At 58.2% G+C, this 13,270-nt stretch overlaps 1 protein-coding gene across 4 annotated transcripts in view; it reads right to left on the bottom strand.

Annotated features, from left to right (window-relative positions):
• Nucleotides 1-13,270, bottom strand: part of KCNIP2 (potassium voltage-gated channel interacting protein 2) — a 42,384-nt gene that overhangs the window by 4,324 nt on the left and 24,790 nt on the right. Inside the window, exon 1 of one of the 4 annotated variants that reach the window (XM_005154568.3) lies at nt 10,604-10,706. The exons of the other annotated variants lie outside the window; for them this stretch is intronic. Within the exon in view, the coding sequence (XP_005154625.1) occupies nt 10,604-10,706 (103 nt within the window). Of the gene's footprint in view, nt 1-10,603; nt 10,707-13,270 lie in introns of those variants that run through there. 4 annotated transcript variants of the gene reach the window in all.

Here is a 13,270-nt window from a genome sequence, read left to right as displayed (position 1 = left end):
AAGGCTGAACACAAAGCATGCACCAAACCCAGCCATGCAGCCTGACTGCAGCATGCACCCCCTCCCCAACACAGCACTGGGATCTGAGCCCAGGGACCTGCTTTGAGACAGCCAGAAGGGGAATAGGGCTCAGGGCTTTGCCTCAGCCAGCCCATAGGGCAGGGTGAGCGGCTCCCCACATTAGCCTGGCCCATGGCCATCACTTCCAAGTGTCCCTGCATTAACAGCAGGTCCCCTTACTGCACAGACCCCACCACCACCTCCTGTTCCCCCCTCTGGACCCCACTGGCTTTGCTCAACCCTATCTCTCCCAGCTAGTACTGCCCCACAGCCACAGACCCGCTCCCTCCCTTCCCGCAGGGCCCCACAGTGCCTCAAGCCAGCCTCAGTGCAGGAGGAATGCCACAGGCAGGGAGGAGGAGAAGAGGAGGGGGATGAAGGCCGTGCTGGGCTCCAGACCCCAAAGGGAGGCAGACAGCAGCATAGGGCACCAATGGGACGAAAGGTGCAAAGTCCCTTTGGGGCTCTGCTGACATCCTGTTTGCTCCAAGTGACCTGGACATCTGCAAGCAGCAGATGCCTTCATCCTGAATCCTGGTTTTGGGGTTGTTTATCTAGGGGGTTAGCAGATGGAGCTTTCTTAGCTTTGTGGAGCTGAGCTGAGGCCCAGGTGCTGGGGAAATGGTGCTGTGTGGTACCCAGGTCCAGGATAGAGATGTGGATCTGCATCCAGCAGCCCCTGCTAGGCGGGTTGGTCCTCAAGTGCCCACAGGCAGGACCTGGGACCCCTTGAGCTTACACCAAGGCAGCAGGTTGGGGCAATGGAGAACAACTCCAGGAAGTCATTGTCTGAGTAGGGCATCACATAAAGCTACTCAGAGAGGGCAGACTTGTCCCCAGGGAAGTGGCATCCAGAGGAGGATGCTAGTGATGTGCAAACCTGTAGGGATGCACAAATGCACCCCCTGGCATTTGTCACAGGGTGACAGGGGCAAGGGTGGGGGCCAGGATCTTGGTGCTGCCAGGACAGCACTGCCTGGCTCCTGTCTCTCTGGGGTTTGCAGGCAGGTGAGGAAAAAGGCTTTTTCCCCTCCTAGAAGCAGGCATCAGTTGTGCCTAAAACATGATTTGACCCAGCTACTTTTCTAGGGCTTTAATTCGCAGAGGGAAAGGGAAATTGCACCTTTCAGCCTTCCAAGGACGCTCTGGGTCCCTCTGGCAGAGCCGAGCTGTGAGAACAGACCTGGGAGGAAGGAACAGCCCCTTCACCCAGGGGAAAGGGACAGAGTGAGCAGAGCAACACCCAACGCCAGGGTGATGGACCAGGGGAGGGAGCAGGGTGGGAGGGAAACCACACAGCGAGAGAGATGCAACAGAGAGTAAACTGTGGTTGGACTCACAGGGGCAGCAGGTATAGGCACGTGCAGTAGGTCAGGTCGGGTGCAAGTTACACTTTAGTTTGTTATAAAGAAGGAAAAAAGAAAAAATAAAATAAAGAACATGGGCGTTTGCTTAAGGAGGAAACCGAAGGGGGCCCGATTCCAGGGGCCCCGGCACAGGGGAGGGAGCACGTTCAGCACATGCAGCTTAACAACAGGAGAGGAGTGACCAGGGTTGGGGTTTTGCTGTCCTGGCTTTGGTGTGCCTGAGGGCTCTGCTGGGCAGGACACACCTTCCCCTTTCTGATCCCAGCATCCAAACCATGAGCATGTCTGGAGGCTCCCTGGGTTCCCCCCTTGATGGGAAACAGCTCTGCCCAAAGCGGGAGCAGAGCCTGGCCATGTGCTTCCCTGCTGGGCACACTGGATGTCCACAGCACAAAGCCCTGTCCCTGCCAGCAACAGCTCCTTTTCCAGCCATCGCTCTACCCCTTTGCCTCTCTGCAAGAGCCATCAAGTGCCTGGCAGAAAGCAAGCCAGCAGAAAGGCCTGGCGGTGTTTTATCTGCAGTGGGAGGTCTGCTGGGTTAAGTGGCTTGTCATTTCCTATGCGTCACTCCACAGCCCAGCATCTTTGAAACACACATACACACAAACCAAGCCTCCATCTTTGGGCAGCACCAAAAGGAGAAGGGATGTGTCCTTGGGGGCTGGATCCAGCCAGCGCTGGATCAGGGGGTTACATGGCACAAGGATGACATCCCCATTCCCAGGGAGGACCTAAGCCTGAGCTGCTCTGTGGTCTCCCCAGAGAGGAAGCAGGAGCCAGGCTCAGTCTGAGACATAACTATGTCCCTGCCCTCTCCATAGAGCCACAGCCACCAGCACCCTTGCAGTAACAGCTGGCTGGGGAGACCAACACAGCCCTTCTAGCACCATCCTGCTAGAAAAGACCGTACAATAACAAACCAACAGTGCCAAAGCTCCCCCACTCACTCTCTCAGTAACTCCTCAATAAAAGCATCACCATGATGGGTGGAAGATGTGCATTCCACAGCAAGACCCCTCCTTAGTGTATCCAGCTGAATGCCTGTCCATGGCACATTCCAGGATGGGAGCAAAGCATGGGGCAACACTGGGTCAGGTGGAAGGGCAGGAGGAGTTGGTACCCCAGGGACTATCCACCAAGCAACCTGCCCTAGGAGAAGGGATGGGGTGGGAGAATGCACTCAGCGAGGGGACCCTGCACCTTTTCAGGTAGGTAGCATGGTTGGGAAGCATGAGGACAAACCCCAGCCAGGGCAGGGGGATGAGTCTGAAGAAACGACAGGGCAGGGCCAGGGGAGCATGGGGAAGGGATCGGCAGTTCCCAGAACATACTCTTTTCAGTAGAGGAGCCTCCATCCACTTCCAGACCATCCCCTTTTCCTGTGAGGCCGAAGGCACATCACCAAGCTTCCCCTGCCAGGCCATGGCTCTGGGTCCATCTGGGCAGCAATGCTGAGCCCAGCTGCCCCTAAAACCTGTGTCTCACAATCATCCCTGTGTAGGGCTTAGCTCCGAGCAGGGTCCACCAGCCCCCAGCTCTGCTCCCCCTCTGCAGTGCCCAGGCTCAGGCAGCATCACCTCCTGGTCAGGGGACCACAGCTCACAGGGGTCTGCAATGGAGACAGGAGCTTCCCCCACTGCCCTGGGGGATCAGGATGGGTCCTGCCAGCAGCAGCTCTGCAGATGACCCTCATCAGTCAGTGGTGACAGAGCTGAGCATAACCAGGGCTAAGGTGCCTGCAGCAGCCACAGAGGCCAGACAGTCATCCATTAGGAGAATGAAATCAGAGCTGGCATCTCCCAGGGCAGGGGACAGACAGTGAGTCCCTGTCCTGGGGGTGGAACAGGGCAGCCTCAGCCCAGACACTCAGAGCCAGCAGGGCTGAAGGTGCTGGGAGCATCAGAGCTGCTGGGTGAGACCTGAAGTTCATGGGGCAGCAGGGACCCATGGAAAGGGTGTTCCACAGTGCCAGGGAGAGGAGAGGGGCTGCACAACCCTTGTGCTGAGCAGGAACCAAAGGGGGAAGGAGGCATGGGCCAGGAGGGGCCATAGAGCAAAGTAGGGCTCACAGCAGCACTTGTCCCCATTCCCATCCCCAGCCTGTGACAGTGCTCCCAGACAGCCTGGCTGTGCCCAAAGGAGATGCTGGCAGAACAATCATTTCTCAGTACAAAATGTAAAGTGAAGGGGATGGGATACAGGTGCAAAGGGACAGTGGAACTCAGGGACTCTCCAAACACAGCCAGTAAGGCTGCAGGACTGGGACAGCCATGGTCATCACCCTGCTACAAAACCTTAGCACAGGGACACATCCTGAAGGGTCCCTATCACCACCTCTATGGCAGGGACATCTCTGGCAGCAGGAACTGGCACATCCAAGGTACCAGAGGAGGCACCTTAAATGCCCCAATATATACCAATACCCCAAAAGTGCCCCAGAAGAGCAGCAGCTCCTCTTGGCTGCAGGAAATGTATCCTATAAGAGAGCTGGTGCTCTGCATACCCATTACCCAGATGCCATCCATACCCTCGCCAACAACACAAAGGGACAAAGCGTGGACATGCCTCATCCCGGCCAGATCCCAGGCAGCTCAGAGATATCCTCCATCACAAGGGGGTTGAAATCACCTCCTGGGCACAGCACCCTCATCCCCTCCCTCTGATCAGCTACTAACTACTCCTTTGAATCCTTCCTATCAGCATGTCATCCTGTCACAGCTCCCATCCCAAGATCTGCCTGCCCAAGGGAATGAGATCTGCAGCCCCTTCATCTTGCAGCATCTTCAGCTGCCAGCACCAACCAGATGGGATAGGGGCAAACAAACCCCAAATCACACTCATGCAAAGTCTCTTGGCAGTCTTTGTCTGGGCCAGGGTGTCCATGCCACAGCCAATGAAGGCTGTCAAGGGAGACAAGGCAGCAGCAATGTGGAGCTCTCTGTACTCCCACCCTCACCAGACACAACCAACAGGTCGTGCATCACTCTGACATGTTTTGGATCCTCTTGTCTGGCCACATTCAGCCCTATCCTCAGCACTCACATGCCAGTCCAGGGAGCTCAGCACCCACAGCAGCCCCTTCCCTCCACAACCCTGGCACAGCCCCACAGGGAGGGCAAAGGGGGCAGGGGCTCCAGGTTCTTTCAGCCACATTCCCCCCATAGCTGCCAATTCCTGCAGCAATGGGGGGGAAACTTCCCCTGCATGGTGCCATACCCCACATCCATCACTTCTTGCCCCCAGCTCCCAGTCATCTCCCCAGCCCTAATCACCCCATCATCTGACAAAGTCCAGCCCCCTGCATCCCAAAGCCCCAGACTCCAACACCCCAGAAAGTCCCAGTCTCTCAGCACCACACACATTACCACACCCCAATGCCTCCAGACCCAGATATTCCCCATCCTAATGCTCCTAGATACCATAACTTTCTAGCATCCTGCACCCCAACACCCCACATCCCACATGCCGGTGTCTCCAGATATTTGCACCCCAACATCCCTCATGCCTGTGCAGGGGTTCACCCAAGCACTTGAGTGCCCTCCCCCCCCGAGCACCCCAACACTCCCAAACATCCTTAGTCCCCCAGCTCCTTACACCCTAATTCCACCCGACACCCTCACGCACCCTAATAACCACACACACACATACAAAAGTCCCCAAACACACCAATACTTCCAAATCTTCCCCAATGTCCCTGCAGCCACTGGGACAGGAGGTGAGGAGCAACTCCACCACAATATCCCATCCCACTGCAACCCCAACCCCAACCCCATCCCCATCCCACCTCCCCTGGACAGGTCGATGATGCCCAGGGCATGCAGTAGCTTGAGGCTGGAGCAGAGCAGCAGGATGATGCCCACCGTTTGCAGCCCCTGCGGGTCCCAGAGCACCCCAGCAACCGACATCCCCCCAGGCACAGCCCCAGCAGGCAGCTGGTCTGAGAGCAACAGACCCAGCAAGGGAGGAGAGGGGAGGGCAGGGGAGGAGAGACCTGCCTTGGCCCTCCCTCTTCCCGCCCCAGCACCCTCTGGGGTCCCTCGGGGCACCCAGGCTGCAGAGGAGGAGGGAGACCACAGAGCTGCCCAAGGGACTTAGAGGTGAGCTCTCAGCCCTGCACCTACACAGCCTGGCACAAGTACCCCACCACTGGGACCCACAGAGGGGTGCAGAACTGCCACCAATGGGTGCATGGAGAAGGCTTGGCTACTCCTGACTCTCACCCAACAGGGGTGAGCTCGTCTCTCACTGGGACACTGATGCTACCCAGCCCAGGAACAGCCCCTCTGCCTTATCCCAAACCACCAAATCTGCCCCCCAGCAGTGCCCCACCTTGCACGCACTCACAGCATGGCATGAGGAGCTCCCTGCCTTAGAGCTCAGCCTTGTTCACCAGCTACCTCCACAGACAGCTTCCACCCTCCCCTCTTCCTTTTTCACCCCCTTCCCCCTGCACCTCTTTGCACCAGTAAGGAAATCACAGCCACATGCAAGATCCACAGCATGAGGAGGAGCCACAGCTGGGGTCTGCCAGCCCTGGGTACCTCGTTTGCTGATGGAGTTGAACATGCCGCATGGGGTGCTGCCTGGAGGGAGTGCAACATGAAGGGGCAGCCAGCTGGGGTGAGGGCTCCCTGCAGCCTATCCAAAGCCCTGCCTTGTGGGCAGCAGGGCAGAGACCTGAGCTCAGCAGCAGCGGTTTTTAGAAAGTCTTTGGTCCAGTTCTCTACACAGCTTCACCTAAAAGCTGCTTCTGATCTGGCCACCCCCTGCTTCAGCAGCACAGCAAGCCCATGGGCAGATGCCCATGGCAAATGAGACATTTACCTGCATCCCTGGGAGGAGATGCTGCAGACAGGCACAGACATTGTGTGGAACATCCTGCTACCTGTGTTCCAGGGACCACAGCCCTACAGAGCCCTAGCCAGGGCACCTGTATTCCCACCTGTGCCCATTCCTGGGGTCTAATCCCACCCCTTGCAGGGGAGAGGTGACAGAGACCCCTTCGAGCTCTCACAGCACACTGTAGCCCAACACAGCCCTGTGCTAGAGAGCCCCAGACCAGCTCCAAGACAACTTCTCCCACTAGACTCCGAAGTTTGATCTTCCATCAGTGGAACAGGACTGCAAGGCAGGGCTGTCTCAACAGGCTCCCTTGCTGTCTAGCTTTATTGTCTTTTCTCCAGCCTGCAGTCTTCTCTCAGCTCCCCAGGCTGAGCAGTCTCCCTCCCCCTCCATCCACTAGCTCAGAGCCTGTCTTTGGGGCAGGATGCAACAGGGATTACTGCTCTGTGTCCACCTGGGTCCCCTTGCTCCCATCTCCAGGCACATCAACAACACAAAAGGCAAGCCAGGCCAGGGGAAACTGGGAGGGAAGCAGTGTGAAAAGTGATTAACATGAGGCCGGAGGGAGAAATGATTCAACAAGCTAATTACATCTGGCTGGGCTGAGCGGGACATGACACCACACAGTGGCAGTTGGTGGGGTGAGTGCTCTGGGTTGCTGCAGTCCTTGCGGAGCTCGGGGCTGGGAGAGCTGCCCTTCCCTGACCATGGCAGCAGAAACCACAGCCAACGGGAACCCGGAACCAAGTCCCCTTCTCTCTCAGCTTCACCCTCTCCAGGCAGGGCAAAACAGTGTAGCGCATCCTGTGTCCATAGCAATTGCCAGGACTGATGTCCCTGGGTGTGGAACACACTCCAGAGGTGAATGTAGGGTCCATGGGAGACCTTATTCTCCAAGACCCAAGGATGCAGCCCAGCTGCAGCATGCCTCAGGGTGTAAGGCTATGCTGGGATCCAAACTCAGTGCCCAACCACGGCTACCACACATCTCTGCCCCTTGCCCTCCTGCTTTGCAGGCTCTGACCATGAATGAGCATCTCTCTCCTGGTTCAGATACAAGGCCCTGCCCAGCCCTTGGAAAAGGAAAGGCAAGGGTTAAACCCACTGCACATGGGGAAATCTCTGGTGCACCCTGGCCCCTGCAGCTGCCCAGCATGGCAGGCTGGAATTCATGCTCCAAGATACACCACACCTGCAGCCAGCTTGCCTTGACCTCTCAGATCTGTCAAACATGCCAGGCTGGATGGTGCCCTGAGCCCGAGGACCCCTGGCATCAAGCCCCAAAGGGCTGGTCCCTCCTGCAGCCGAGGCTCCACGCCGGTGCCAAAGGGGTTCCTGGAAAGCAAGACTTGACACAGGGCTTCAGTCTCGCCAGCACCACGGGGATGCTAATTTTCTCCCCCGCTTGGAGGGACCCTCACCCTATACCAGGAGGTGGCTATGCTGCTTGCTGCATAGCATCCTCTGGGGTGCTGGTGGCACCCCGGCAGGCTGCTGCTCACTCCTGTTCCTCCCAGACTCTGGAGGGGTTTGGCACTCTCCCCAGCCCCTCTTCCCCCTCCGTATCCTCAGTTCTGGGGCAACAGCTTTAACCCCCTGTGGAAGGCAGGGGCCAGCACACCCCATATCAGGGGCTCTCCAGGCACCCTCAAACCTGCCTGCCCCATGTACAGACCCTGACCCAGCTGAGGCAGGGACAGCCCGGGGCAGGCACCAGATGTCTTGCTGACAGCATCTGCAGCTTCATCCACCCATCGGAGGCTGGGCTACGCAGGCGGCTCTCCCACCTTTCACCTCCTCCCCACACCTCCTCCTCCCAGCCGGGACCGATTGCTCTGCGCTGAATTATTGATGCTGCACTTCAGGAGCCAGAATCGATAGCGTTTCTCTTTGTCTGCCCCCTCCCGAGCACTCGGCCAAAGCAGGCTTTTGTCAGATGGCTGGAAGCCCCTGGGCAGCTCTGCTGGGAGATGCTGGGGGCTGGGGACAGCCATGGTGGCACAGGGCAGTGATGGGCTGACATGGTCGGTCACTGATTAACCAGTCAAGTCCAGCATCGATTGCCACTGGAGCACAGCACATACATACACAGGAGATGCTCCACCACTGCTGCCAGACAGCTGCTCTGGCTGTGCCAACAAGGCTGCAGTGGGGTACAAGGGGAGACAGTGAGGGGGCCAAGGGGACAGGGTGAGGGTGTACAGACAACCAGCACTCTTGTCGATACCCTTGCTCAGAGGGGGGCCAGCTCCAAATGGAGGATGGGTTGCTTGGTGCCTCATCAAGCTGAGTCTGGGAACCCACCAAGCTACCCCCCATTGTCTCCCTCCCCTTTGTGGTCCCTCCAGTGGCAGACAGGGTCTCATTGCACGATGCTCCCATTGAACCCTTCCCCAGGGCTCAGGTATTCTTCCAGGCTCCTATGGAGATGCTCCATTCCCAGCCCATCACTGCAGTGGCACAAAACCTCCCAGCAAAACCCATCCCCAGGACACCTCCAGCCTGTGCAGGAAACAGTGATGGGCAGGGCAGCAGCTGGAGCAGGGAAGGCATGGCAGGTGGTATTGATGGCTCTGGAGCCATGGGTGAGGCCCGTGTCCATTAGCAAACCTGAGCCATTAGGGTACAGTTTCACACTGTGGTCCCCGTGCTGTCACTGCTGCCCAGACAGGGCTGGTAAACAACCCCCCGGAGGGGACTCAGCATTTCCCAGCCCCAGACCTGTCCAGGACCTTCCCCAGAGAACAAACTGCTGCCTTCCAAGCCAAGGTGGGGACGCCTGTGACCCATGCAACAGCATCTCATCCCAACATACAACTGTTCACCTGCAGGAGTCCCCTGTGGTGTCCAGGACTCAGCTCAACCTCAGCCAATTTCTGCCCCTTGAGCAACACATCTCCCTCCCTTCCAGACACCTTTTGCTGGTGGGAGCAATTGCTGCCAGTCCAGGGCACCTGAGTCCCACTCCCACCATCACAGTGGGGTGAATCTCTAGCCAGGCCAGAGGGATCTGTAGCTCCCCAGTACGGGGATGAGGGTGGAGGGGGATAGGGTGAGCTGTGCCTCTCCATGCTGCACAGTGACACCAAGTCCTCCTGGGGACAAGAGAGGACTGGCAGCAAGGCAAGGAGCAGCCACACAGGCCAAGAGAGGGCCCCTCCCTTGTCCTGCACCTCTCAGCAGGGTGCTTAAGGGGCTGGGGTCTCTCTGCCTCCCTCTTCTCCACTGTGGTGGGAGCCGGTATGCAGCAGAGCAGCCACAATCGATGCCACTGACTTTGGTCCAAAGCTTTGAGCAGCTGCACAAAGAAGCAAAAGCACAGGGAGTGGGGATGCACCACCAAATCATCAGCAGAGCTGCAGAGGGGTTGCAACCTGTGCACACTCAGTGTGCCACTCCCCAGGGTTTACATGCAGGAGGCCTTGTATTGAGCTCAGCTGCTGCCTCAGTTTCTCTCCTGACATGATCCACCCAGGAGCGCTGCTGCTGGAGCACAGGGACAAAGTGAGCAGTTAAGCAGCAATAAAAGCTTTCACTCACCATGCTTTCCTGTCCTGCAAGCAGGTTTGAGGGGCCAGAGTGAGGGATACCCCCATCTGCACCAGTGGACCAGGCAAACTGCCTGTCACCTCCTCAATGTGCATGTGCCCTAATGCCCAGGGCTGGGCAAAATGCAGCATCCTTCAGATGGGTGTCTGTAGGCATGGGCAGGGCACACAGCCATCACCTCTAAAGTCCAGGGAGTACCCAGCCAAGCCATCCTGACCTCCCTCCTGCACACACAGAGTCTCTGAGTGTACCCCACACACACTGCTCAGCACCTTGCAGGGCCCATCCCCAGCCAGGCAGCACCCTCTGTGTCCTCCCACTCTGCCCAGGGGCCACAGGGTGACCAGGGGAGAGCCAGAAGCAGGGAATGCAGCAGGCACCCATTCTGCCCAGGCCTGGCTGCTCTGCAGGCTGACACCTCATGTTCTGGGTGAGGTGACTGCAGACCCTGTGGACACCTTGTTCCCATAGAGGTGCTGGAAAACATCCTAGTGCTTACTTGTATGCTGACAGAGTCCCAGCCCACAGCACTCAGCACACATCAAAGCCACCACCATGCAGCAGACACCCTGCCAGCCCTTGTCCCCTCCCCACATACCCAGACACTGGGACCTTGCCTGGAACAAGCAGGACACCCCTCCCCTTGCATCCTATGCCCCAACGAGCAGCAGATGGACACCATGTCCCAGGACTCCCCATGGATGCAGCATCCTTGGGGAAGCTCCAGACACCCACTGCCTGCCCCCTGTGGCCCCGGAGCAGCCACCACCTCCCGCACCCGTTACCTTCCAAGGACACAGGCTCGAAGAGGCCAAATTGCTCCAGCACCTTGACGAAGAGGACCAAGACCACCAGCACCGCGATCATCTCAAGGCCTTCCAGGTTCATGGTGGGGGTGTCTCATGGCTCCCCACCCACCACCCCCTCCCCACCACAGCCCTGAAGCCCCCTCACCCCAGTACTGCAGCCACCAGACCACACATCCCCAGGTACCCCTGCCTCTGTCCCCAGGGAGGCATCAGCTGTCACCCCTCTACTTGGGGGTGCCCACCATGAGCTATGGGTGAGCAAGGGGTCAGTGTGGGCTGTGGTGGGCAGCTCGAGGAGCCACAGCTGAAAGCCCAAGCAGAGCAGGGCTGTGCCTGTGTATAAGAGCAGAGAGAGGCCAACTGGAGGGAGGCGTGGGGGGGTGGCAGGGCTGGGGGGGCTGGGGGGGGAAGAAGGCATGCCCTCCCATTCCAATGACACCACCTCCATCGATTTGCTTAATGCAGTTGCTAAGGAAACAGGCCACAGATATTAAAAGGCACTCGGTTCCCAGGGGGGGACACGGGGAGGGACAGGACGCTGGGCACTGGCTAAACATCCAGGATGGGAATGACTCAGACTTGTCCTCTGTGCCCCAGACGCATGCCAGCCCATGGGGACCACCAGGGCTGAGCACCCCCAGGTCCCCACAACCCTCTCCTGGGGAGGGTCTGGGGCAACAGGTCCAGCTGCCCCATTTCTGTGCATGACCCGGGGGTCTCACTGGGAGATCCAAGGGGATCTCCAAGGGAGCAGGGAGTGTGATGTAGGATGCCTGAGACACTGCCAGACCAGCAGATAGTGCAGCAATAGGCAGAAGAGGAGGACCAAGGGACCCAGCCAAGGTCATGCAGGAGCTGCAGGCAGAGGGCGAACCCAGGCGTTCGGTGCCTCCAGCACACATCCATGCACAGCCAGCTGTGCTATATTTAGTTTCCACGCTTTTTTTAACAACATCCTAGCCCTTGTCTGGCTGCTTGGTCACAGGCCAGAGGGATCAGGCGCCCACTGGTCCCCGCCCCATTCCCTTAGGATGCACGGCTTCCGCTGGGGATACCACTGGCACTGCCCATCCCTAGCTGATGAGTTCCCTGAGGTGGGGCATGACACAAGACTGGTCCCAACTCCAGCACCAGTGTGGCAGGCAGGGAACAGGGCTGTCCCCATGTTACCTCTGCCCTCCCATCTCACACTGTACCCTCCAGAAGCAGGCCAACTGCTCCAGGTATGCGTGGGTTGGCCATGCCTGGGCTATGGTGCTGACTGCCTGTTCAGCTCCAAGGCCATCCTGCCCTCACAGAGGGCACAAAGCCTCTTTTCGTCCCTGTTGTCTTGGTACCGAGAGGGGAAATATGTCACCAGGAGAGGAGGTATCGCCCTGGGACACCCATGATGGGAAAAGCAATGACAGAGGTGCTGGCTGATGCTGCAAGAGCTGCCAGCAGGGCTGCCCATCACCAACCCCCCATGCCCAAGGCCCTCACCCAGACCCCCATTCCCAGACCAGGAGGCTGCAGGTTTGTCCCCTTGCAGAGGACAGAGAGGGCTGGTGGCTCAGCCCCGGGTCACAGCATGACTGGTTTATCTAGCAGCTCTGTGCCACCAGGATTGGCATCTCAGGGCTGTGCTCCCATAGCTCTGACACCAGCAGAAGATGCCAGCGATGCATTAGAGGCAGCTCAGGGAGGAGATGAAAGTCCTCCCTGGGGAAACATTGTTCAGGCTGGAAGTTTTCAGACCTGACATTTCCTTTTCTTGGAAAGAGGCGAGTTTCCAGGCACTGAACCTGGATTTCACCTGGCTGGCTCCCAGCTTTGCCCCTGAGTCCGTCCCTTCGGAGATAGGGTGGCAGAGACCTGTTGCACTCTCGGAGTAAGTTTCCCACTGACACCAATTGCATTTTAAAGCTAATTTTCTTGCTGAGCCCTGGTTGAAATGGTTGAAATCATCCTCTGCTCAAGCCTCCGGCTGCTTCCAGGGCCGATGCCTGTCCCATGCACCATGGGGCTATTTATACACCCAACTTTGGGCAGACACAGTGGTAGAGGAGCTCTTCCAGCCTAAGCCTGGGGCAGATTGCTTGCAAAGGAACCTGCTCAGCCCACGGGAGAGGATCATCATCATCCCCTTGTGCATCTCCATCAACATCACGGGATGCTGGTGCCGAAGGGCACAGAGGCAGATCAGCCATGGAGCGACAGCTTCCCTGCCTGCCCTCGTGCCCGTCCCGTGCCAGCCGGCCTCCCCGGTGGAGCAGTGATAAATCACTGCCAGCCGCCATGTCAGGATTACTCATTTCCACGCTGGAGCTATTAGTAAAAGCCCTCCACTGTTCTCTGCCAGCACAATGCAGTATCCGACCAGTATCCCGTGTCCCAGTGCCACACACTTTACCAGAACCCAGCTCTCAGTACCCCCAGACTCACCAGGGTTGCTTGCCCAGAGCACATCACCTCCCTCCAAAGGCAGCTCCAGATGGGCTGGGGGTGTCAGGGGATCACCCCCTTGGTTCATCCAGGTCCCCAGGGACGCTCCTCCATCTGGAGCTGCCTCCAAGGTAGAGGAGACGCATGGGACCAAACGGAGGGCTTTGCCCATGGAGCCAGACATACAGCCACCTGCAAGGGATGCTCGAGAGGCCATCC

Source organism: Melopsittacus undulatus, chromosome 4, assembly GCF_012275295.1.
Source record: "Melopsittacus undulatus isolate bMelUnd1 chromosome 4, bMelUnd1.mat.Z, whole genome shotgun sequence".
NCBI lineage: Eukaryota > Metazoa > Chordata > Aves > Psittaciformes > Psittaculidae > Melopsittacus > Melopsittacus undulatus.
Note: the sequence above shows the minus strand (reverse complement) of the source record. Positions and strands in the feature narration are given on the sequence as shown.